Raw genomic sequence first — 25953 nt, 5'->3', positions numbered from 1 at the left:
TGCCCCAAATCTCTAAAATTACAGTTTTTCTGCTGTCATTGTACGTTCCGTTTATGCACCTGAGTAAATCCATCTGTAGAGAAGCTCCCTGGGAACAGGGGCGCTGGCTAAAGAGGTACGTGCATATTTAATTTGGACATTGCCTAAGGAAGTTTCACTCTAAAGATATTCTACTTGATTACATGTATCTCCCCCAGGCCTCCCGGCTCACCAGCGATTTGACAGGCCTCCCATTCCACAGGGAGCAAGCGCATAGCCTTAACTAGTTCTTTTAAACCGTTGATGAGTAAAAATCAGTATGTCCATTTTAATTGTATTTCTCTAGAAGCAAGGTTGCCTACCTTTTCATCTTGTTGAATGCCATTTGTTAAATGTTTCCCCTGAACCATCTGGAAGCTCTGCTCTTACGCCATGCTCTTTATTAAAGACCAGACTAATGAAGTAAAATTAATCGTGTCATCATAGCCTTTTTAATAGCAGAGCAAGGGAAGGATGGAAAGAGTTGATATTTACCAGACATTTTTTGAAAGCAGATTTCCAGAAACTCAGATAACAATCAGCATGATACAGTGCCCTGGAGATCAGAAGAAAGAATCCGGACAGCATGAAAATAGCCAGGGTAAAGGACTTGATTTCTAACACCCATCTTTCCGTTCTTGTTGAGGAGTTTGTGGAGAACTTTCCACTCCAACTTCTTTTTTTTTTTTTAATATTTTTATTTTTATTTATTTGACAGACAGAGTTCACAAGTAGGCAGACAGGCAGGCAGAGAGGGGAGGGGAAGAAACAGGCTCCCTGCTGAGCAGAGAGCCTGATGCGGGGCTCTATCCCAGGACCCTGGGATCATGACCTGAGCCAAAGGCAGAGGCTTTAACCCACTGAGCCACCCGGGCGCCCCTCCACTCCAACTTCTTAAATACTCACTCAGACTTTGTGAATTTCCCTGATGCATTGGCTGCGGAAGCAAGGGATTACTTGCAGTCACAATTAAAGTCCTAATTGAGCAGGTCTAAAATCCCACTGTATCCCAAGACTTGCCAGCGGTTTTATTGCTGGAAAGGCTGCAGAATTTAAAACACCCCAACTGCTGTAGTGCGGGCAGTCCGCTAAGCAGGGTGAGAATAATTAGAGGAACATCCCTGTAGGCTCGTGTTGTAAGAAGACCACAGAACCTACCTAATCATCCCCTCCTGAATTGTGAATGGCTTCAACAGCCACTTTCTGCAGCAGAAACCTGAAAAGCAAGAGCTGTTGCTATGCTAACGGCTAAGCCAGCTTCATCCCGCAGCTGAATAATGGAGGCTGTATCTATATACAAGGCAATTAAACGGGCCCTTAATATTAGGTCCAGTGTATAGCTTCAGAGACTAACCAAGGATGTTTACAGGAGAAGCTTCTGAAAACCTACAAGAATTGTGGAACGGAGAAGGGATCACTTGGGGAGATTTTAAAACACAAAAACCGAAATAGATGAATCCTCCTCTGTATCACCTCAGGAACACATACCCAGTGTTCCGCTCCCGCTCCCGCTGCTGTCTTGTGCAATTAGAACGTCTAAAAACCTGCCCTTAACAGAGCGTGCATTTTCTTCATCTAGCGTGAACTTCATTCTGGAATGAATAATAGTTTAATTTCATTCATTCTGATGAGTTGGATGCTGTCTGCCAAGTGGAAAAAATAACACTCAGCTCATGCCCAAGCCGGCCATGGCTCTTTCATGGTGCAAAGACGGGCTCCTTAGACGTTATCCTGCACAGCTCGTAGCTGCGTGTTTGTGGCAATGATTTTTTTTTTTTTTTTTTTTTTGTCTTGCTGCTCCATGAGGCCTCCCAGATGATACTGTTTGGGGATACACTTAAAGAAGTGGTGAGGGGTAAGTCTGTTAAGTCTGTTAATGTCACTACCCACCTGATCAAAGAAAATCTTCATTGAAAGCAAAAAGTGGACCCCAGAATGCAAAAATGAGAGCCCCCCCCAAAAATAGTCCCTAGGAAACCGAGAAGGGAAGGCACTGTTAGATTTATTACAAGTGAATGCTTTAAGAGAAAACAACTATATTTGTGTCAGTATTTTTTTTTAAGGCAGGAAAGAGATTGAATAAACTCTTAGTCATGAGCCTCTGTGCAAAAATGCACTCATGAAATATTTATTCCTTGGGCTCAGATCCTGAAATTGATCCGGAATTGTTAAAATCCTAGATTTCTCCACAAAGTTTTTCTAAAGCCCTTCTCACAGCTTCTCCATGCCTCAAATAATCAGAAAGACATTATAAACTTAGTAGGAATCACGTTAGATTAAAATGGATTTTTAGCAAAAAATCTATCAAGGTCTGCCTACCCACTATAGCATTTTGGTAAAACCATTTGATACCACTTTCACCGAAGGAAAGTTCCAGATTCAAAGATGGGGACACATACCCCACTACTCTCTCTCTCACAGGACAGATGCAGCCACCAGGAGACATGAAGAGCCTCTCATCGCTCCTTAAGATGTGGAATGTTCTACAGTTTTACAGAGGCTGTTTAGTGTTAGGGACACCGAGGAGCTCCTGACCAACGTGAAGCTTTTATGAATAGACACTTGATAAATTACCTAAGGAGAATTAAACTTTAATGCACTACAACATTTATTCAGCAAATATTTACTGTGTTTCTACGCTGTGCCAAGTACCATCATAGGCACCGGGAATTGATGTTGAAGACGATGCTGCCTTTGGCTGTAGGCAGTTAATAAACTAGTCAAAACAACAGCTACCAATCTTACAGACTCAGACAGCACCTGAGCTAACACTAGAATTAGTTCCAGGTTGATTGCTTAGAAGATGGCTTGAAAGAAATACAAATTGAGAAAATTCCCATCTGTCCATTAGTTTGTATAAAGGAATCTAAACCATGCCATATATATATATGTATATGTATAATTTGACCTTTTTGGACAAGAGGAAAATGAGGTCGGTTCATCTTTTCTCTCTAGTCACTTAAAAAAAAATAAATAAAACCACTAAGTTACTATAAGAAATGATCCCTATTTAAACAGACCTAACATTCCTAATGTGTCCCATTTCTGAGATGTTGATAACAATTTTCTTCTCAAACCCATTATGAAAAAGATGCAGTCTTTCAAATATACTCTCTTCTTACGGCCAAATGGTGCGCTTGCTTGCACTGAATGTAATAAGAACTTGTAGCAATATGTTTGTCTAATGACCCACTCTGTTCAGTCTCTACTAAATTAAAATTGATGTAAGTGACAAATATCCTGGAAACCATGATGAGTAAATGCACCTTCTCTCATCTCTCGGTCGGACATGGCACAAATCAAATTATTTCATTGAGCCGTAGTTCCTGGCATATAAATACATAATGACTGTTTGGCCAAAAATGCAGTGTCTGGGGCCCAGATAAGTGAAATAGGTTACCTGAGGTCACATAGCTAAGCCCTAACAAAATCAAAGCTAAGTGCCTGCCAGTGTTCTTTTAATGTCATTGTTATGCTCCTTTTATCCACTGGCAAGGCAGTCTCTCAGCGCTAAAGAGAGCACTGGGCTCTCGAGTCAGGTTGCCTGAGTTCAAATCCTAGCTCTGCCATTTACTAGCTGTGTGACTTTGAGAAAGTTAAGTATCCTCTCTGTTACCATTTCCTTACCTGCAAAATACGGATAATAATAACTGTCCCTTCTTCAAACGTTTGTTAGAAGATTGAATATGTTAATAGACAGCACAGGGCTGGGCAACCAAAAATGTTAGCTTTTGAGTTTTTTCCTCTGTGAGTATTTAGAGAGCGTGATTAATGCACCAGTGTTCAGCCAGGAAGTCTGATTCTGGCTGACACCATCTGCTGTAAAAACATGGTAATTGAGGAGATTCTGCTAAGAGCCCTAATTGGAGAGCCACAGTTCAGGCTGATGGACAGGATATGGACTAGTGGAAACTTCTTCTTGTCCTTGGCACAAGTAGAAAATGACATATTTGTATAGCACACTGGGGTAAGCAGATAAAACCATTTGAGCCGTAACCCATCCAAAGTCCATTTGCTGGGAAGCTCTGCCGGGATATTCGTCGATATCTCCCTGATGCTTTCGCTTTGATTAGGAACATGGACTTGTCCCCACCCAGGCTAAAAGCAAAACAGGAGCCAGTTGGCCCCGACCAGGCTCGTCTAGAGTGTTTAGAGAGCTTGTGTGCTGTGCGGGCTACCTAGAAGCTGGTCCTGCCTCAGGAGCCCTGCTGTGGAGTTAAGCCAGGTGTCATGAACAGATAACAGAGTAACTTTGAGTCCAGGCAGTGTGCATACGTGCGGTGAGCGATCGAGACGTGGTGCTGGAGAACTTCAGATAGAGAATACTTGCTCTGTTTTCCTAGGAGAGACTTTCAGCTAGCACAGTGTGGATGGGGGATTTCTTGGCCATCCAGATATTGGCATTTCATTAAAAGCAGAACATCTGTTGATTTCTTGGCCTTCCTGCCTGATTACTTAGTTGTTTGGAAGGTAGAAGAAACACTGCCCATGTTACTGTTATTAATTCTGGTCAGCAAGGAAAACTAGGTTGAGATGTGTGAGTGGGGAGACCCTAGGGAAAAAAATGACTCATGTCTTGAAATTGGTTTTGGTTGTTTTTTTTTTTAAGATCTTATTTATTTATTTATTTATTATTTTTTTAAATTTTATTTATTTTATTTATTTATTTATTTTTATTTGTTTATTTATTTATTTTATTTATCACAAGCAGGCAGAGAGGCAGGCAGAGAGAGAGGACAGGGGAGCAGGCTCCCAGCTAAGCAGAGAGCCCGATGCGGGGCTGGATCCCAGGACCCTGGGATCATGACCTGAGCCGAAGGCAGAGGCTTAACCACTGAGCCATCCAGGTGTCCCTGTCTTGCAATTGTTAATACAAAATGAGAGGAGCTCACGGTTTCATCCTTCATGCCAAAGAGAAGATGGGTCTAAAAGGGGAATATTTTTCATATTGACTGTGAATATATATCATCGATCATCTGAAAGAGAAAGGTTTTTAGGGAGCCACAATTTAAAACAGTATTTTATCTTATTTTTTTCAAGATTTTATTTATTTGATAGACGGAGATAACAAGTAGACAGAGAGAGACAGGGAAGCAGGCTCCCCACCAAACAGAGAGCCTGATGCAGGACTCGATCCTAGGATCCTGGGATCATGACCCAAGCAGAAGGCAGAGGCTTTAACCCACGAGCCATCCAGTCACCCCTATAACAGTATTTTAAATAGAAGGAAGGTGGAACATATAAAAGAATGAAGGGGTATAGACCTTTTTCTAAAAGGACTTTTAAAGTTTCATAGATGGATGGTTTAGTTAGAACAAAGATGAACAGTTTAAGGACAGCCATTCTTTTTTTTTAAGATTTTATTTTTTTTTAAAAGATTTTATTTATTTATTTGATAGAGAGAGATCACAAGCAGGCAGACAGGCAGGCAGAGAGAGAGAGAGAGGAGGAAGCAGGCTCCCTGCTGAGCAGAGAGCCCGATGCGGGACTCGATCCCAGGACCCTGGGATCATGGCCTGAGCCGAAGGCAGCGGCTTAACCCACTGAGCCACCCAGGCGCCCCAAGATTTTATTTTTAAGTAATCTCCAATAGTCATTCCTGAAGATGGTATATGAGATTAACAGGACAGAAGAAACACTCCTCAACTTCTGTTTTGCTTTTCTCCTTTTTGATAAGGAAACCAGGCAAACTGCTAACTGCTGAGGGTGAAAAGAATGAAGAGAAGGAAACTGAAGTCCGAGATGAGAGAACAGTCAGGAAATTAGTTCAAGCCTTCAGGCGTAGAAAAATGGCCACAGGGAATAAGGAGAGAATTTGTTATGTCATTGCTGAGTCAGCATCACTATGCTTTGAAGAACTACGGAGTCTTGGGGAAATGCCAGAATGGACAGGGAGATGTCATACAGGTTCTTGAAAATTGTGTTTTTAAAAACCGGACTGATAAGTTTGATCGTGGTATCAAAAAAGAATCTTTTTTAAGCACTTCATTTAGGAAGTAATGTTCACTTAGGAATAGCATGGATTCACTCAGAATAAGGAGTGCTAATGTTCCAAGACTTAGTAAACTGGGTAAAAGGACCGTGTCTACCCTGGTTAAGTAGAATTTGTCAGACACCAGACTTTAATGTTGAAACACTGGGAAATGTACACACTTCAGGAATAAGAATAACTGTTAATATTCAACACCATTTTGCAAGCCTTACCAAAGCAATAAGCCAAGAAAACAGAATAAGCAATAAATACCAGAAAAGAAGAAACAAAATTTATGTGATTATGAAAAATACAAATGAATTACAGTTCATCAGAGAAGTAAGCAAAGTGGCCAGAGTCAGAAATATTGTAAAGTCCATAATTTTGTGTATCTAGTAGCATAAAATTAGAGGAAATATAATAATACATGAAATCCTATTTTCAATTGTGACAAAATTGGAATTCACCTAGGAATTAAATTAATAATATATGTTGCTTACCTTTGTGGAAAAGTAAAATATTCTAACTGATGGACATTTAAAAGATCTGAATAAAGGATGAAAAGTACCCTATTCCCTATTCCTTAAGAATAAACTCTCTTAAATCCATAATATTTAATGCTCCAAATCAGAATTCCAATGGGATTTTTTTTTTTTTTGGTAGTAACTGGAGTTGTAAAATAATCTGAAAGAGTAAGTACATAACAAAACAATAGTCAAGGAAAAAATAAAAAAACAACGGTGTGGGAAAGGGAACAGGATTTGTCCTGTCAGATATTTAAAAAAAAAAAAAATACACACACACATACACAAATTAAGACAATCTGGTGCTGGTTGAGTAACAGAGAAGAAGGTCAATAAAAATAGGAAAAATCCAGAAACACACATAAATACACGTCCCGTATTTTCACCATAAGCATCTCTGACAAGCATTTTTGCTGCAAACATTTTCTTTGCATAACGACTTGGCTGTAAAGTAATTTTGCCCTAAAAGAAAATCCTGATAAATAAAAGGGGGACATTCACTTAAAAAGACATTGTGGAACATGAAAAATTGAATAACAAAAAAGTGGAATGACAAAATTCTAAACACTTTATTGCAAAATAAAAAAATATTTGAATTCATCAAAAATGTATAGCCTAGAGTCATAGCAACACTGCACAAATAACTGATTTTATTTTGTACGTTGTACCTATGTGCTCTTTTTCAAGGTCTACTGTTCATAGTATTACATACATGTATCTGGGGGGCACTGATCGATCTTAGCATTGCGCTTTTACTTTTGTCCCCACGATTTCTGCCTTGGCTAACAGAGGTATCCGTTTCCAAGTGCTAGGACCCGAATTTGCAGCTGAGCTTTGTATTGTTTCCTAAAAGCTTTCTACACTGTTGTTTGTTCTTGGCACGTTGTCCCTTGACTGTCGCTAGATGTTCCCAAGTTCCATGGGAAGAGTGGAAGGAATGCTAAGGCTATAAGTGTGTTTGTAACTGAGCTTTCTTAATGACAATTGCAACTGGTGCATTGTTTTCTGGCCTAGTAGAGTGTGCCGTCTGGCTCTTACAGGGTCTTCTTTCACACTCCCAGTAAGTTTTATCACCACGTTTTCTATCAAGCTGATATAGCTGATATACGTAGTTATCATCCACACCATCTACTCATCACCGTACAGACCATGATGAGCGCCAGCTGAGATTAATATGATAGAAAAATGGGAACTTTGCCAATGGAGAAATGAAACCGAACTGTAAGCCAGTTGTTTTATATTTTACAGAAGAATTCTCTTACAGTCGATTAGATACGTGGTGATAACAGGGCTGGACTTCTTGCAGTGGAGATGCACATGGCAAAGGTGTTTACGGGGAAACTACCTAGCAGCACCCATGGTGGATGTTGTACATCAATCCCGGACAGTCAGGAGCATGGAGAGTGCACGAGGCATATCTTACAGAGGGAATTTCATGTGGGGAATTGGTTACACAAGAGATGAAGAACTAGGAAGCTAAGCTGGACAGGGAGACAAGCCAGAGATAGCAACACGAGAACTAGAGCTGGAGGGACTGAGGGAGGCGACAGTTCAACACCCAGGGCCTGGGGCCACAGAGAACTCACAGCTTCTGCTGGAAACATCACCTGAGGCAGAAAGAGATGGGGAAGAAACACCTTGACTTCTCTCCTTTTCCCACCTTCCAGGCTCTGCCAGTGCCTCCCACCAGCCAAGCCTACATAAAAGCCAGAGGGCTGGGAGCCTGAGAAATGTATTTCCTTGGAAACACAGCAGGTCAGGGCAGAGCAGAGCAGGGATCTGAGAGCTTTCGGGAAAGTGACTGGCACATGCAGAAGGTGGCATTTCAAGTTAGTGGGACAAGGATGCATTACTCCCTTGGTGATGTTGGGACAACTGCCTCCCCTTTTCAGAAAAGAAAAATGAGAACTTCCCCTTACAATATGCACATAAGCTCTTCTTCCCTGTTGGCTCTTCCCCAGGCTCTGCCCCTCCTCGCTTAAGCCTCATGAAAGCACCTGTCACACGGCCTTGGACTTGTTACTCAGCAGTGGGCTCCTGGAGGGCAAGGACAACCTCTCACTTGTCTTTGCACTCCCCTGCCTACCACCAGGCCGGGCACAGGAGTTGGCACTTAAATATTTATTGAGTGCATTGATATCTAATTTTCTTTTCAATCTGACCAGTATTAGTTGAATACCTGCTGTGTCCTTAGCACAGGGGAGAGTATGAACACATGTGACATGACCGTCTCTGTTCCTACAGAGCTCACTGTGTCGCTGGGAAGGCAAGATGTGTACACAAGGATGTCTCAGGCAGTGCGGTTCTGAGGAGGTCTTAGGATTTTCCCGATGAGTGCATTTGCTGCCTGAAATAGAAGCCAAGACAGATGGGAAGATGAAGCAGATGGGCAGCAAGCAGAGAGGCAGTAGTCCTGGATTGTGTCCCAGGCTCAGCCAGTTACCCACGGTGTGACCCGGTCACCTCATTCCCCCAGCGAGCCCCACTTCCCCACGTGCAAAGTGAAGAGGTCGGACTAGGGCAGTGGGGCTCAGTGCTGGCTGCCCACTGGACTTCGAGCTCGATGATGATGTCATTGGCCTGGGGTAGGGGCTAGGCATGGATATTTTTCAAAATCTTCCCTGGTGATTTTTTTAAAAAACAATTTTATAAAGATACAAGTTAGTATCGTACAATTCACCAATTTAAACTGTACAGTTCCATGATTTTTAGCATTTTCACAAAGTTGTACAGCCATTGCTACAATCTAACTTTAGAACCGTTCCAACGCCCCTGAAGAGACCCTGTATCATTAGCAGGGTCTTTTGTCTTGCTGTCTCCTCTGATCCTCCCCAGTCCTAGGAAACCACGAATCTACTTTCTGTCTCTGTGGTCTTGCCTATTCTGAACATTTCACATAGACGGAATCATGCAACACGAGGCGTTTTGTGTCTGGCTTTTTCATTCACAGTGACGTTTTTCAAGGTTCTTTTATGTCCTAGCATGGATTAATATTTCGTTCCAATTCATGGCTGAATATTATTTCACTCTATGGCTACACCACTTTTATTTATCCATTCATCAGTTGATGGACATTTGGGTTGTTTCTACATTTTTGGCCATTACGATTAATGCCGCTACGAATATTCATGGACAGGTTTTTGTGTGGACATATTTTCATTTTTCTTGGGCATATATATCCCCAGGCGTGGAATTGCTGGGTTGTGCGGTAACTCTGTGTTTAACTTTTTTGTGGAACTGCCAGGTGTTTTCCCAAAGCAGCTGTACCATTCTGCATTCCCACCAGTGGTATGTGGGAGTTCCCCTGATGATTTTAATATTTGTCTGGGAGTTTAAAACCACCAAATAGAGGGTCTCCATTTTCTGTGATTTCTTATCTAGGATTAGCTCCCCAGAACTGTCCCCAGAAGCCCTTGTCACCCAGAACTTGGCTGAGCTGTAGACTGTACAGGACAGTTGGCTTCTGAGAGCACCCTCACCATTCCTGGCCTCATTCTTGAGAGAAAGCCCTGTTGAGTTCTCTGTTCCAGCTCAAGACCCTCCCCAGTTCCTGCCCTGCCCTGGTCACAGTTCTGGCAGGATTATTCAGAATAATTATTCCATTTTATACCAGTTATAATATTTAATGAAGAATGACATAGTAACATTATTAATATGATACTAATTACTGGGGTGCCTGGGTGGCCCAGTTGTTGCACATCTGCCTTTGGCTCAGGTCATGATCCCAGGGTTCTGAGATGGGGACCCTCATCGGGCTCCCTGCTCACCAGGAGGCCCGCTTCTCCCTCTCCCACGCCCCCTGCTGGTGTTCCCTCTCTCACTGTATCTCTGTCAAATAAATAAAATCTTAAAAAAAAAAAAGAAATACATAACTATAATCCTAATTACTATAATACCATAATAACAGATGTTATTGATATTATTATAATATTTTAAATATCCCATTATTCAGTATGCAATACAGTTTGATTGAGCAGGCTGGGGACCCAGGGTCACAGAGGAGAGAGGCTCTGGTAGGATTAGGCAGGGCCCTAAGAGTCCCCCACCCTCCCCATGTCTGCAGAGCTATGCCCACCCCTAATATAGACAAAAAAGTCCTGTATGACATAGCCCTTGCTAATAGAGCACTCACTTCTCTAGAGTCGGAAGTAGAATGGGAGTGGGGGCTTCCCCTGAAAAAAACGAAGAGAAGAAATTAGATCAGGTTCGATTTTTCACTGATGTTTACTAACAGGGCACTTTCTCCCCTCCTCTAAGCCCCAGTGTAATCCAAGGCATCGGCAGCTTTCTTGCAGGATAACTGCAAAAGTTGAACCTGAAATGCTTAGCACAGTGCTGGGCACACTGGCAACCCTCTCCTTCTACACCAGAGTCCTTCTCAGCTGCCAGCCTGTGGAAGCAGAGGCGGAAGCCTACATAGCCCTTCTCCATCACCCTCTGCAAACCAGGACTTGTGACCTTGTTTCCAGAACGCCAGAAGCTCATGAACGTCCGTCTCTGTTGACCATGAACACAGAGCTGGTCTCATTTCCTGGACTTTAACTAATGGTCCCAAGGCTTTGGGGCTGCTGGGTGCTGCTGGACCCTCTGGTCGACTTGACCTTCTCTGAGGTGCCTGGGAAGAGGGCAGATTCACAATTCTCATGGATGCCATTTACATCATAGTCGATACGAACAGCCCCTCCTAGACTTCTGCGGGGAAGGGTCCGTGAGGCCATGAGCGGTGGTTTCCTTAACAGACCCACAACCCTATAAAACTCCATGAATTACGATCTCTGGGATGGTGATCCCTTCATGTGCATGAGCTGAGAGAGTCCCCAGGCCCTCCCACTCCTGCTTAGAAACCTTTGCTCTTCTAGAGACCCTCACCTGACAAGATTCGAGCAGCTTCTCTGACCCTCGTCTGTTTCTCTTCCGGTTTGTCTTGCTCCGTCTTCCCCACAAGTAGCTGTGAAAGGAAAATCACACATGCATATTTTATTCGACATGTTATTAAATGCAATTTATCACTCCCTGCATATATATTTATTTCCCTGTTTAACTTCTCAGTCTGGGTTTCCTTGAAATAAAAAATCACACACTTTTAAACTTGGAAAGACGAGTACATGACACCAGTGCTCTAGTCCAAGTCCATGGCAGACATCACTAATCAATCACAACACTCTTTCCTCCTGAGCTGGGCACAACCTCAGAATTCTTCTCAATCTTGCTTTCCAAGCGAAGGGTGAGAATCACTTGGAGCTGGCATAGGAGATGGTGACTATTTGCCATTCGTCAGAAGGTCTTACTCAAAGCTTTCCAACTCCACCTCCAGCCCTAAACATACACCAGATCTCTGCTATAAGGCATCTTTCCCCTTGGGTGTTCATTCTCGCATTCAAGGTAATTCAAGGTGAGCCCCCAATTGGGCAGCCCCTCCAGTCCTCCTAGGAATTTTCTCTCTTCTGAGCCCCGAGTCTCTGTGCCTCCTTAGGACAGATGTTGTTTTCAGCATCTATGAGAGACAGGAAAATAATGCCAGCGGGCTTTGGAGTCCACGTAGCTGTTCTCAAATCCCAGATCCACAGCTTCGTCAGTCCTTCTGACTTCCCTCCCGCCCGCGCTTCCTTCCTATCATCAAATATGTATGGAGTACCTACTGTGGACCGAGCAAAGAAGCAAAGTTCTATGTATCTACAAAATGGAATGTTTTATGTAAAATAGCTAGCACACAACCTGGGAGAAAGCAAGTGCTAGATAAGTAGCTGGGAGAAAGGGCGATTTTCAGACCTAGAAATGCGCCCAGGATCACCTGACCCCGCTGGTGTTGCAGAGGAGGAAACCAAAGCCCAGAGCAACGGTCCAAGCTTCCCGCACGGGCTGGGGAAGAACTAAGGCTGGAACCCGGGCGTTTCACCTTCAACTTCAGCAACACTTTTTGTTGCCCCATTACTGGCTGCCTGGGGGAGCGGGATACCCTGGGTTATATTTCCTGTTGGGAGAGGTGAGGCTGGGCTGTGACCCAAAGTTAGCCAAAGTCACACCTTATTCCACATCCTTACACACACGTACATGATGCAAGACCGACCCCAGGGAAGCGGAGTCTGCCGGAGGCGGCCAGAGGGGACAGGAGCTTCCCCCCCGCTGCTGCTCTGGGGACAGTGGGCTGGAGGAGACAGTATAGGCAAGAACTGCAGTTCGGATTCTAAACAGGAGATGGCATGGGCTTCCAGAAGGGCAGTTTTAATAAAGACAGAGAGAACAATTGAAATTACAGGTGTCACAGCAGTCACCTTAGCAAGTGTCTCCTGTGTGGTGCGGTGATTGAGAAGAAGAGAAAGGGACTCCAAGCATCCCTCTGGTCACAATCTTGTCGTGGCATGGCGAGCAAATTATTTGCTAGTATCGCTTTTGATTTCCTCCTCGCATTTAAGGGATGTCTTTTCTTGAACGAAAGTTGTTTAACTTCAGAGTAAGAATTCCTTCCGGTTTCGGGTCTCTGATAAATACAGATTTCCCCTCTCCGCTTTTTCTCTGAACGCCGTGAAGCCTCTGTGTCCTGTTTTGCAGTGACCCCACAGATGCTTGTTGAACCAATGTCTCTTGGTTTTTAATGGTCAGAACATCTTTTAAAAGTACACACAGGAATATCAAGACCCTTGACTTTTCTAAATCCTGACTTTGACACCCTCCACAGCTACCCGCTCCCTTCCCCAGGGCTCAGCAGCTCGGACCGGCTGCCTTTCGGCGTCGAGGAGAACGGGGGACCCAGCCGAGCCTCAGCCAGGCACCATCACCATCACCACCAGCACCAGCACCAGCACCACCCGAACTATGGCCTCTCGCTGACTCTGGAGAACAAGGAGGGGCCTTCCAGGTCTCCAAACTCCAGCAGTAAATCCCTAACAAGTAAGTAGGGTTGCAAAGGGCAGGGTGAGAGGGAGGGATGCTGCAGGGTATGGATGGCTTCCCCAGATCCTCAAAACAGACTCTTTCTGGGTAGCACGGAAAGACAGGAAAGGCAGTGCGGGGTTGCCAGGTCGGGGCAGGAGAGGACAAGCGCCTCGTTCATTTCATCAGGAGCCGCTGAGAGATTACAGTTTATCAGGAAACTCCGGCTGGATGTCAACGTAGCTGTTCTCTCTCTGCCTCATTCCCAGCAGTTCCTACTTCTACTGGCTCAAGTAATAGAAAGAGGAGGGGAGCCAGGAGGCTAGAATCTCTGCGTTTCCGAATTACAGGAAAACCTATTCTGTCCCATTTCTGGCATCCCTCGTCTGAGAGCAAAGTGATGTTAGGGAGGACCAGTGTCCCCTGTTTCAGATTCTGGCATAAGAAGCGATGGAAAGGGAGAACAGGCACTTAGAAACATTTTTAGCAATAGACCAGAGTGATTTTACATCCATTAAAACCAGTAAGAAATAGGTTTGGATTTTGTAGGTCTATTATTTGTTTTTTTTTTTTTTTTAAGAAACTCCCTTTTATTACGCTTTACCAAATAATTAATCTGTGACAGACCAGAGGGGGGAGCCGGTTCTCTCACATATGAGGTGGGAAAGCCCTGAGCTGGAGGAAGGAGTCAAGACACTTTGATTCTGGTCTTTGCTCTTGACCCGTGTTCCCTCTTGGACCTTCAGCTTTCTCGTCTATGAAAAGGGGTAGAAGGTGTCTAGTGCATGGCCAAGGAATCTTCCAGCCCTGACATTTCATGAGTCTGTGCAGCAGTGAAAGGATGAGCTGATGAGCCTTTCGCCGTAGACCACAGGGAACAATTCTGGGTTGGCTGAGTCGGCAATGGAAATTCATCATTCACGGGGCATTGATGAATCTGAACTCTATCCCCTTGTCACTATCCACACTGCCCTTGTAGAACCGTGTCTCATCCTTTTGTATCCAGATAACTCTAACAGCCCCCTAAGGGATACCTGCTCTCATACAGTCTTCATCTTATAGCTGCTGAAGTGAGACGTCTCCCCACAGCTCTGAACAAATGCCTTGAGACTTTCAGTGGCGTTTCACTGACCTGAGATAAAGCCCACACTTCTAAGCATGGCCACACGCAGACCTTCCCAGCCTAGCCACTGCCGAGGTCTTCAGTCTCCCCCGATTCTTCACTACACTCTGGCCACATGAAACTTCTTCTTCTTTTTTTTTTTTTTTAAGATTTTATCTATTTACTTGACAGAGAGATTGCAAGCAGGCAGAGAGAGAGGAAGGGAAGCAGGCTCCCTGCTGAGCAGAAAGCCCGATGCGGGACTCGATCCCAGGACCCTGAGATCATGACCTGAGCCGAAGGCAGCGGCTTAACCCACTGAGCCACCCAGGCGCCCCACATGAAACTTCTTTCACCAATGGCTGAGCTGCGTTCCTAGTGCTATCCTTCGCACCTGCTGTTCCCTCTGCCTGGAATGCAGAACTCATTTCTTCAGGAGCCTGCTCAGATGTTGTTGGCGGAACTTTTCTCTAACACACCTTTCTGATTCCTGGCTTTGGAGTGCCTTCCCTTTTGCCTCTTTAGCAATTAACTTTTACCATCTGCACAAGTTTCTGTCGTTCGTATCTACACGTGTCTCTGTCTCCTCCACTAGCCTAGAATTGTGCCTCATTTATGTTTTTATTCCAGCTGCCCGATCTCAATTGCAAACGATAACTTGGTTTAAGCTTTCATATGTGATGAATACTTAATAATTAATGAATATTTCACTGTATTAATGGATAAACACAAGCCAGTGGAAGGGGTGATGGCCAACTAATCCAAAATAGTACAGAAATTAAAATCAATGCATTTGGTTTTCAAGGGCACCTTCGTGTGCCTGTGAGCCCAAGTAGTCAACTTTCTAATTTGCATAGTGTTCTGCCGTTAATAATGCATTTGTATGTAAATGACCTCCCCTAATCTCTACAGCAACCCTGCAGGGTAAGTAGTTTTATTTTCATTTTAAAATGGCTCAGAAGCTCAGAGAGATAGAGTGACTTGCCCAAGGCCTTCCAGCTCCTACCTAGGGGAGTTAGAAGCCTTGATCTTAAGTATTCTCACAGCCCACCAGCTGGAGCATAGTCCAGGGATTTAAGGCGAGGTGGGGGGGTTGGGCAGTGGAGGCAAACAGAAGGGTGCTGCAGATCAGGCTCTGGTAAGCATCTTTTATCACAGCTCTCTCTCTCTGTCCATTCCACCTTTCCTTATTCTTCCTCCCCCTGCCCCACCCCCACCACTTGTAGAACTGAGTCCAGGACCGCCTGCCCTGTTCAGCGAAGCTGCCGCCCATCTAAAGAAGCTGGAACTGGAGACCGTGAAGGCCCCCGGACCCTGGCCTGCTCTGCACATCAACATAAACAAGGTGCCGAGGACCAGGGCTGGGTGATGGGCCCGGACCGCCGGCTGGCGGCAAACCTCTGGTTATTCCCCTGGCCTGCCTCCTAGATTATATGCCTTGGTCTTGGAGGGATTTCTATTCATTTGTTCCTGGCATTTCTGCTGAAGTCTCTTCAGAGCAGAAATGTACTTGCGTTCTTTTCGGCTGAATGACAGCACGGGGAGTTTCTCTCGGTGCCGAGGCGAACAGGCAGGCTCTGTTAGGAATCTCTCCCTCCTTCTAGATCTAAAGCTCAATGAGGAGGTGTCCAAATTTGCCTCTTGCCATGTTTACCCATCCACATGGGTCTATTCCGGCTGCTGTAACAAAATACTGTAGACAGAGTGGCTTAAACAATAGATATTTATTTGTCCCTGTTCTGGAAGCTGGGAAGGCCAAGATCAAAGTGTCAGCCAGTTTGGTTCCCTGGTAAGGGCTCTCTTCCTGACTTGCAGATGATTGCCTTCTCATTGTATCTGCACCTGCCGAGAGAGCTCAGTCTCTCTCTTTCTCCTCCTCCTTTTCTTCTTCTACTTTTTAAGATTTTATTTGTAAGTAATCTCTATACCGGATATAGGGCTCAAACTTGCAACCCTGAGATCAAGACTCGAATACTCTACCAACTGAGCCCCTCTCTTCCTTTGAAGCCATTAATTTGATCATGAGGGCCTCATCCCATGACCTCGTCTAAATCTCTTCACTTCCCAAGGACCCCGTCTCCAAATGCCATCCTGTGGAGTAGGGCTCCAACCTATGAATTCTAGGGTGGTGGCCGGGAACACAATTCAGTCCAGAGCATCTGACAGGTCCTAGCACATAGTAGAAGTTCAGTACTTGTTTTCTGATGGAAAAAAGGGAGGGACTGAAGGCAGGAGAGAGAGAGGGAAAGGGCCACAGCAAAACTCTCCTTTGGTTAGTTAGATCCGTTCTTCTACCCAAATGAGCAGCCTTATGGAAGCCAAATTTTATCTTAGAACTATAGAATGTCCCAGCTGGATTCAAACTACCATTTAGCTCAGACTTTCTTACCATCTGAGCCCAGAGGAAGGGAAATGACTTTCTCGCGGTTGCACAGCAGGGGCTGAGTCCCAGGGCCCCTGACTTTGGGCCCAGTGCCCTCTGCGCTCCAGCGTGCCGCTCTGTTTTGCACACCAGAGTTTCTCGACTTCAGCACGACAGACATTCTGGGCTGTGAGTGTCGTGGAGGAGCTGTCGGTTGTGTGTGTTGTTGGATGCGTGACAACATCCCTGGGTTTCACCCGCTAGTCCCAGGAGCACCCCCATCCAGGTGCAACAACCAACTTCATCTCTAGACATGGCTACAAGTATCCCCTAAGGGGCACAGTCACCCCCTAGTTGGGAACCAGCATTTTATACCTATTTTAATTTTTAAAATCCCCAAAGCAATAGTCTTTTTCCCTCACGAATCATTTCTTCCATTCCGATGCTTAGCCTCGCCCCCTTTATAGAAGGGAATGGGAAGAATTTGGAAGATCTGGCCTAGGAAGCTTCCTCCTTACCCGCACTGGGCTATTATTCCTCCACTATAATAGAGCCAGCCCTCCAGCCTACACTAGACTTCCAGGATTTCTCATTTCCTTGCATACCTTGCATACCCCTTATACCCCTCAGCCTCAAGTCCCTTTGACAACATCAAGGGCCCGCTCGCCTGCTTTTTCTCCCATACCACCCTCCCTGATGGCCAGCTGGAGAGAATCCCTCCTGCAGGAGAGCACCGACATCGACTCAATCAACAAGTGCTTAGCAGGCAGGCCTATAGATACCCAGTATATCACATGCCCCCTGCGTGGTCTTCTTTCTCTTAGTCTCTTCGTTTTCCAACTTATTTTCTGCAATCCACACAATATATGGTTTAAAGAAGCTTACCTAGAGTTTGGCAGAATCCAAACGTATTTTGCAAGGAGCTACAGTAGATAGCAAGCCTCAGAAGGCTCACAAGCTCTGTGAAACCCGTAGTTGTTGGTGAACCGACAGCAGGACTGGCTTGCTCCAGGTTAAGGTATATCTGAGACAACGGTGTGTTACTGAGCATTTCCCTGGAGCCCCTTTTTTTCCCTTCCCCTTGAAGAAATGCATCAGGGAGCAAGTGGGCTAAAGTGATATCAGATAACCTTGGGTTTGTCCAAACATAGAAGCAAAGTGTGTTACTTCTTTATCCTTAATCACACATTCCGTGCCATGGACCCCACAACGTGTCGTGACCCTACACTTGGCAACCAGTGGCTTCCCTGCTTTCAGGGATTTTTCCAGTCTCAAGGTTCGAGAATCCTCTGAGTCTTCGAAGATTTGGATAACTTCCTATTCTCGATTTGGTGGTGAGAAGACAGTTTCATGGCTCAGGTCCAAAGTTGCACCCGAAATGATCACAGGGATTTAAATCTCACTAGATTTCAAATGTGTAAACAATGTTATAAACAATTAAAAAATGCATCCAATCCATTCTTTATCCCCAAATGACTTCCCCCAAACAGATGGACTGTTTCCAACTGTAATCCTCTCAAGGCATGACTGTCATTTGTATGTTGTAAAATCTGTATTTCAATATTGAATGATCAGGCATCTTTTCACCATTCAAACTGGATGCAAAACACGAAGTGTGGTCATGCAAAAGAGAGAAACACGGTGTTCTTGTAACCATCCTTCAGGCTGGAATGGTGGACTTGGTGTAATCTGGACGTTTATCTCCTAGAGATGCCTTTGATGCAAACCTATTCATAGAACGATAGTTGGATTTTCCAAAATTTATATTGGTCTTCACCTGAGTCCATTCAGAGAGCTGGCTGGCAGCTCCTGCTTCATCTGGTAGAATAAGAACAAGCCAGCTTTGATTTTATATCCAAAAGAGGCAGATAAAGGAACCAAATTTGAAGGGGGAAAAAAATTAATGCTGAATTCTCATTCTTTTCTTATTTTAGCAGCATTTTTTTCTTTTTTTTTTTTTTAATCTTCGGTCATTACTGTCAGTATAACTATATCCCCTTAAGCAATTGTCAAAAACCTCAAGTGGGCTTTGGAACAAATTTAATTCTTACATTCCAGCATATCATTGCAGAAAATGAAATCTAATTACAAAATTAACTCTCCACACACCAGTGAAAACACCCATGCTGGTGTAAAACAATTATCTTCGCGTGGCAGGCTTTACAAACCCAAGATAAATTATCCGAGAGCCCTACTATCAAGCTCATCTTTCAAAATATATGAGTTACTTACCTGTTTTGGGGGGGGGCATTCCATGCCTTCCATGCCAGCACTCCATTCTGATTGGTAATGATTCCAGTCATTATCTATTACATATTACATATTCAATATATTATATTATTATATATTATATAATATAAACATTATAATATATTATATATAGAGAGAGAGAGACTTGCCATATCTCTGCTTTGTTTTTCTCACCTATAAAATGGGGATGGTGGTAGTCTCTCCCTTCAGAGGGGCCGGCTCCACGAGAGGAGCCAGTGATAAGTGCTTTGTCAGCAGCTGGCCCACAACAAGCTCTCAGTAAATGTGAGCGACTGGGACTGTCTCTCTTTCCATCGTCACCATCGTCATCATTTCTGTTCTATGGTGCTGGCCAGGGAAAGAGCGGAGATTAAAACCCAGGTCTTCTGGCCCTGCTTATCTTGCTGTTCCATGAAATTGCCTCCTTCTACTCATTCCACCAAGGGCTCCTTGATGCATTTGGAAGTCCCGCTGGGAAACTGCATTCTGTGCTCTCTTTCCTTTATTAAATGATGTCAACCCGCCAATTACCCTCTGCTTCCTCTAGCACTTTCATAACACTCCTGCTACACATACCAAGGTGCTCAATTGGACTTTTGAATTAACAAATGGGGTTCATTTGGGGACTTGAGAACATTTTGTTTTCACCCTGTGCGTTGTACCTGACACGCCGCTGCAAGGCCTACGATCACTAAATTGACTTTTAGCAATCGTAGGGTCTTATACCTTTCTTATTAAACACATCTCTTTTAATAATAGCCATTTATCATTACCATCTTCTTTAGTATGTGTTTATGGAGCACCTGCTGTGGGCCCAGTACCACGTTTACACTGGGATATGCAGTGACTGCCCTAGGCAGGGCTCACATTAAGACTTTATTCGAAGAGTGGTGTGTGTATCATCAGAGATGATTTCTGGTTGTACAGATCAATGAGTATTTCTTCATAGTTATGTAATTATCGTAATGTCTATTACAAAAAATAGCCACGAAGCCTATGATTTCAAAGATACTGTTGTGTAGGACACAACTGAAAATGGGCCGTCCCCGGGCTATCCACTCTAACTGGATCACAGAAATGATAGGTATCTGTTAGGGTGCCTGGCTGGCTCAGTTCTTGGAGCGTGGGATTCTTGATCTCAGGGTTTGGGGTTCGAGCCCCACGCTGGTGTAGAGATTACTTAAAAATAAAATCTTTAAAAATAAATTTTAGGTACATGTTTAGTGAGTACCTAGAAGATGACAAAACAGTGAAGAAAGGGTACCAAATACTGACATCTGAGACCCTCCGCAATGAGGTGAAATAGATACAAGTTTCTGGAGAGTCAGAAATTTCAGCAAGATTTGTTGTAAAAAATCCCAAAGCCCATTTTTCACTCTTTCCCCAGCAAGTCACAGGATTGAATCTGTATAAGAGGAGGCCGTTATGGGGGGAAACAGCACTGCACTAGGGGATGGGAAACTCGAAGCTTCGGTCCCAGACGTGCCCCTAGCTGGAAGAGCCGCTTCTTTCTGACCCTTCAGCCCATCTTCTCGTACGACCCCTCACCCCTGTACAGGGAGAGTACTTCCTCTCCCTGCTTCACGCGAGGAGGCTGAGGAGGCGAGGCTGTGCTTGTGAATCCTTTGCAAACACTAAATGCAGGAGCCCGCGGACAAGAAGCTGGGGGTTGCACTGGCGTGTGTGTTTTCGACTGTGTTCCGATTGATGGGGAAGGTTCACGTCGCTGTTTCCTTTCCTCTTTGTTGACAGTCAGTTGCATGTGTTTTGGGTTTGTCACAGGCTGAAGAGAAAAAAGTATCCGAGAAGACCCTTCAGACCCCGCTTCTGCCTTCCCCCGTCGCCGACCACGTGAAGTGTAACATTTTGAAAGCCCAGCTGGAGAACGCATCCCGAGTGAGTGCCCAGGTCGGTGCAGCTGGGACATTCCTTTGATGACGCATCACAGGATTTCCTTCCCTCCATACAGGAGAAGAGACACTCTAGGCCTGAGATACCGTGTCCGGCAGGGTCCAGCCAGGAGACAGGAACCACACCTGTCACGTGAACAGGGATTTTAACCCCAAGAGTTACGAACTGGTGTCCGGTTATTCCCTGGGGAAGTGCAAGCGCCAGCTCTGTAGGTTGTCGAGGGGTTGAAAGCCACAGGCTGCTGCCCTGACCTCTGGTGTCCATTCGGCTGGCCTCCCTGGCTGAGTGTGTGTGTCTCCCTCCCCCGCCGTTCTTTGTGGGATTCACCAGAGGGAGGAGGACAAGGCTTCTAGCAAAATCATATGATGTAATTCCTCCTCGGCTTGTTACACTGATATGAAAAGACAGATTCTAAATTCCATTGTAAGCCATAAGTGATAGGTGAGCCGAGAGCTTATTATGATTCCTGATCAGCAATGGCAGCTGGGGGGTTAAACTGTGGGTTTGACTTTTCCCACACTCTCTCTTTCTTTTTCAAGTATGAGCTGGCACACAGCAGGTGCTCAATAAAAGTATGAATGCAGGCATTGATTACATTTGAATGATTAAGTGTTAAATCCCCCTGATGGGGAATGACTCATGAAAACATTTTTTTTCTTCTATAAACACCGGAGAAAATTTGTTATTGACTGAGTACTTCGTGAACCACCTCTCTGAGCTACCTTCGCATTTCTGTAATCCTTTGAATGCTGGAGACTTGAAAACATTTTTTGCTCACCGAGATAATTCAGGTTTGACTAACCGGCCTGTTTTGTTCAACAGGTTGGAAAAGAGGAATCAACGTTCGTAAATATCAATAAGAAATCCAGTCTTCAGGATGCTAATGTAAGGTCTGTTGCTTCTTGTTTGAATGGGGAAACAATGCTCTGTATCATCAACGTTATCCTCGAAACATCACTCACCAGTGATGATTAACATCACTCATTTGTTAATAAAATCAGAGCGGAGAAAAGAAAATTGGAAAGAATGTCAGTATGAAGAGATAGAAAGAGACTGGCTGAAAACAACTCCGTTTAAATCTCAGAAATGCTGCTTAGTCTCGGTTTTATTATTTCTAACTGCTGCACTAACAAAGAAATCGCTCTGAGGTGCTTCACAAGTGTATAGATAAGACCTTGTCGTTCCCCTGCTTGATGTCCTGTAAAGACGCCTTTGCTCTCCCGGTGGAGCCCAGACTTCTCAGCAGAGCCTGGGAGAGACCCTGTAGGACTGGGCTCTGGCTCTCTGCCCCAGCTCAGTTTATCACTCTTCCTTTGGCCGTTGATGTACTCTTTATACGGAGTTCCTTATAGGGCTAGACCCATGCATGCTCTTTAAAGCTTCTGGGCCATTACCACTTTAAACCCAGAGGGAAACCCTCCTCCTCTCACCTCCCAGAGAGCAGACACCCTTCCTCTCTCAGCCCAAGTAAGTAACAACCTATAAATCATGGCAGTCCCATAGCCTCCTTGGTGGTCTAATACTGGTGGGTATCCCCAGGGTAGACTTTCCTAAAATGGGTCCAAGCGTCATTGCATCAGTCTCTCATTAAAAACACAGACTTTTAGGGGTGCCTGGGTGGCTATGTTGGTTATGTGTCAGACTCCTGGTTTTGGCTTGGGTTGTGAGATCGAGCCCTGTCGGGTTCCGCGCTTAGTGGGGAGTTAGCTTAAGATTCTCTCTCTCCCTCTCCCCTTGCCCCTCCCTACCATGCACACAAATAAATAAATCAATCTTTAAAACAAAACAAAACAAAACAAACAAAAAACATGCACACAGGCCACCCAGGTCCTTCTCCAGACCTCTCAATCCTTGGAGGTGGGGAGGGCTGGACAGGAACCAGAATTTCAACAAGTACTCCAGATGATCCAGGAAATATTGCTCTGGGGAATACTTGATGTTAAAAAAGAAAACTCATATTTTTGGATGTCACCTTCGAATCCCAATCCATGTTCTTGGTATAACGTTGTCTTAGTGCAGAGCACAGACCCAGCTATCTCCTGGACTCTGCAAAACCTTAATTCATCTCTTCCCATCCTATCCCACTAACATTCACCTATTTTTCTGTCTTGGTTAATGGCATTATTACCTACCCATCATCCAGATCTGATGTCTGGGAGTCCTCGACTTTCTCCTCTTCGTCTCCTCATAAAACTGATCACCATACCCTGCTAATTCATATCTTCCCCCACATCTATCCTCTTTCTTCCTGACCTGAATCCTAGTCTACTGCAAGCCCGCACCGTCTGTCTGCTTGGTTACTTTCTGCTACGGTCTTTGAAGTGCTCCCGGCCAGCCTGTCTTCACTAGTAACTTCTTCCTCTAAGGGTTTTTCCAACAAGCAAATCTGACTGTGCCATTCCCTTGCCTCAAACCTTTAATGACAACGTGGCCTTCAGTGTAAATTCCTGAGTCTGAGGCCCCTCGTGACCTGGCCCCTGCTTTCTGCTCTAGTGGCCATCTCCTCCTCGTCTGCTGGGACCTCACTGGTTGGCGGTTCCAGTGCCTTGCTTTCTGTAGCTCTCTACTCTGTCTTCACCTTGGAAGTCTTCCCTCCATCTGGTTAAGTGTAAACTCCTCCACGAAGCTTTCCAGATGCCAACCATTCCGCCCAAAGTGAAGTTGTGTGCTTCCTGGTTGAGTATGAGTCCTTCCAGGGACTGTGTTCAGTTGACACCAGGGTCCCAGCTTGAAGAAATCATGAATCTAGACTGTGCTGACTCCAGTTTCTTTATTTGCTCATTCATTCACATGTTTATTCAACAAACATTGATTAGGCACTGGCCACATGCCTGGCACCGTATTAGACACTAAATAGAGGAGAAAATGGGGGCTCGGAATGGTTCATTGGTTTGGTAGAGGTTCCTTGCTGAGGACCCCAACTTCTTTTGATGCCCTTATGTCCCAGAAGGTAATTTCTGAATTTTGTAAAATGAAATTAGTCATAACCACTACAAAAATGTGTGAAAGCTTTTTCTTAAAATCTCTGTTTTGAGTAGGGCCCATTGGTTATCTGGCATATTTTCTTGAGGAAATATAGAAGTGAAACAATTTTTAACATTTCACATATACACAAAATTAAAATATTTTAGAACAAGTCTTAAAGGCCTTCCGATTATGCATTTTTCACATTAAATACTCTGTTTATCTGTTAAAAATATATCCTGTGCTATATTTAAAATAGCATAACTACCAGATTACTTGGAAGTAAAAATGGGTTATCCACGGGTTTCTCTCTGCTCATTTTATTGGCAAAACCTAGTAATGAACCAAACCCTGGAGGTAGGTGTTTTGGGCAGAAAGCTTTATGTGGTACCCCAATTATATTCAGTTCGTACTTGCTATATTTTCTTCCCTATGATTTTGGGTTTCTTTTTTGGACTTTCTATGATATATTTAAAAATCATATTTAATAAGTAGAGTGGACAGGAGGAAAAATGGATATGTTTACTATCAATGTTATTAAGGGTTTAAATTAACTGAGAAAGCAATTCTTACAGCCAAAACTAGACCATAAACTTTCCTGTTGGTGATATTCTGTTTTTTTTGCTCTGTCTCTAGAAGTCCTATTCCTATACGTGTGGAAACTACCCAGCCAGTATTAGAAAAGCCGGAAATCAAGCCTCCCCGAGTGAGGAAGTTAACAAGACAATACAGTTTGTGAGTTCTGTACTGCGAGTTTTTAAAATGATAATCACAAAGTTGATGCTAAATGTTCAGTTGTAAATGCTTTTAGCCTCTCACACCATTTCCAAAGAGCCATCCCCCAAAATACAGTTTGTTTCCAATTTAGGTCATAATGGGACTTGACTTCTCTCCCTGAAAGCATTACATAGTTGGCATATGTATTGATTATCGATTGCTGCGTAACAAGTTAGTCTAAAATTCATGGCTTTAAACAGTTCGCATTTATTTCCTCGTGGTTTGTGTGGGTCAGAAGTCCAGGCATAGGCTCAGTTGGATCATCTGTGTCAGGCTCTCTGACAAGTTTGCATTCAAGGTGTGGGCGAGGGCTGTGGTCTCATCTGAAGGCTCATTCTTGCAGGTCAGAAACAGGATTTGATTCTTGTTGGCTGTTGTCTGGAGGTTGCCCTCATTTCTAGTCACGTAGACCTCTCTAGCTTTCTCCATCAGAGAAGGCACACAAGAGCAGCCAGGGAGAACTCTCACAAGGCAAAAATCACAGCCTTTTGTGACCTAATCACAAGTAACATCCCATCACTTTTGCCATATTCCGTTCTTTAGAAACAAGTCAGGAGGGCCAGCCCACACTCAGAAGTCAGGGATTACACAGGGGCATAGATACCAGGATGGGGAATCCCCAGGAGCCATAGCAAAAGCTGCCTCCATGGCGTAATTGTGAAATGGTAGCATGGTCTGAGCTGGGTGAGACCTGTGGGAGGAGTCCTATCCCAAAGTATCCCAGAACCACCAGGGCCTGTCCAGTTTGGTTCAGCTTAATAAAAATGTTCTTGCCTACCATATACACAGAGTTGTCTTAAGCAATTCTAGGAAGAACAAAATGAATTTGCCAGTTCTCATCTGAGGAGTCACGGTTTATTGGGGGGAGAGACAGATTGCAAATAATTATAATCCAAAGACTGGTATCTTAAGAGTAGTAGTATTTTAGTAATCACATTTAGTGCTAATCACAGTGGTAGTTCCCATTTCTTGACCTTGGCGGTGGCACCATGCCTGAGTGTGTAATTGGCCAGAGGGCTGCAGGGGGATCTTTGGATGCTGAGGAAAGCATGCAGCTCTCAAGTCAGAAAGGCTTCTGTCAGAGTCCTGGCTAATAGTTTACTGCTCTAAACTCTTGGGAAAATTACTTTACTTTTTCAGCTTCTCTTTCCTTGTTTATGAAATGGGTGAGATCATACCTAGCCCTGAGGAATTTGGTGAGGGT

At 44.3% G+C, this 25953-nt stretch overlaps 1 protein-coding gene across 6 annotated transcripts in view; it reads left to right on the top strand.

The window, feature by feature from the left end:
• The window catches only part of EPB41L4B (erythrocyte membrane protein band 4.1 like 4B), a 123972-nt gene that overhangs the window by 78300 nt on the left and 19719 nt on the right, over positions 1-25953 (top strand). For 5 of the 6 annotated variants that reach the window (XM_013053696.2, XM_045081671.1, XM_045081673.1 and 2 more), the window contains exons 16-20: positions 13190-13401; positions 15712-15830; positions 20880-21005; positions 21831-21898; positions 24609-24707. In XM_013053696.2, the coding sequence (XP_012909150.2) occupies positions 13190-13401; positions 15712-15830; positions 20880-21005; positions 21831-21898; positions 24609-24707 (624 nt within the window). The remainder of the gene's footprint in view (positions 1-13189; positions 13402-15711; positions 15831-20879; positions 21006-21830; positions 21899-24608; positions 24708-25953) is intronic. The other variant, XM_045081672.1, reaches the window with a different exon arrangement.

Source organism: Mustela putorius, unplaced genomic scaffold (assembly GCF_011764305.1).
Source record: "Mustela putorius furo isolate JIRA1106 unplaced genomic scaffold, ASM1176430v1.1 tig00000580_pilon_pilon_pilon, whole genome shotgun sequence".
In the NCBI taxonomy this organism is placed as follows: Eukaryota; Metazoa; Chordata; class Mammalia; order Carnivora; family Mustelidae; genus Mustela; species Mustela putorius.
This window is presented reverse-complemented; position numbering and strand designations above follow the sequence as displayed.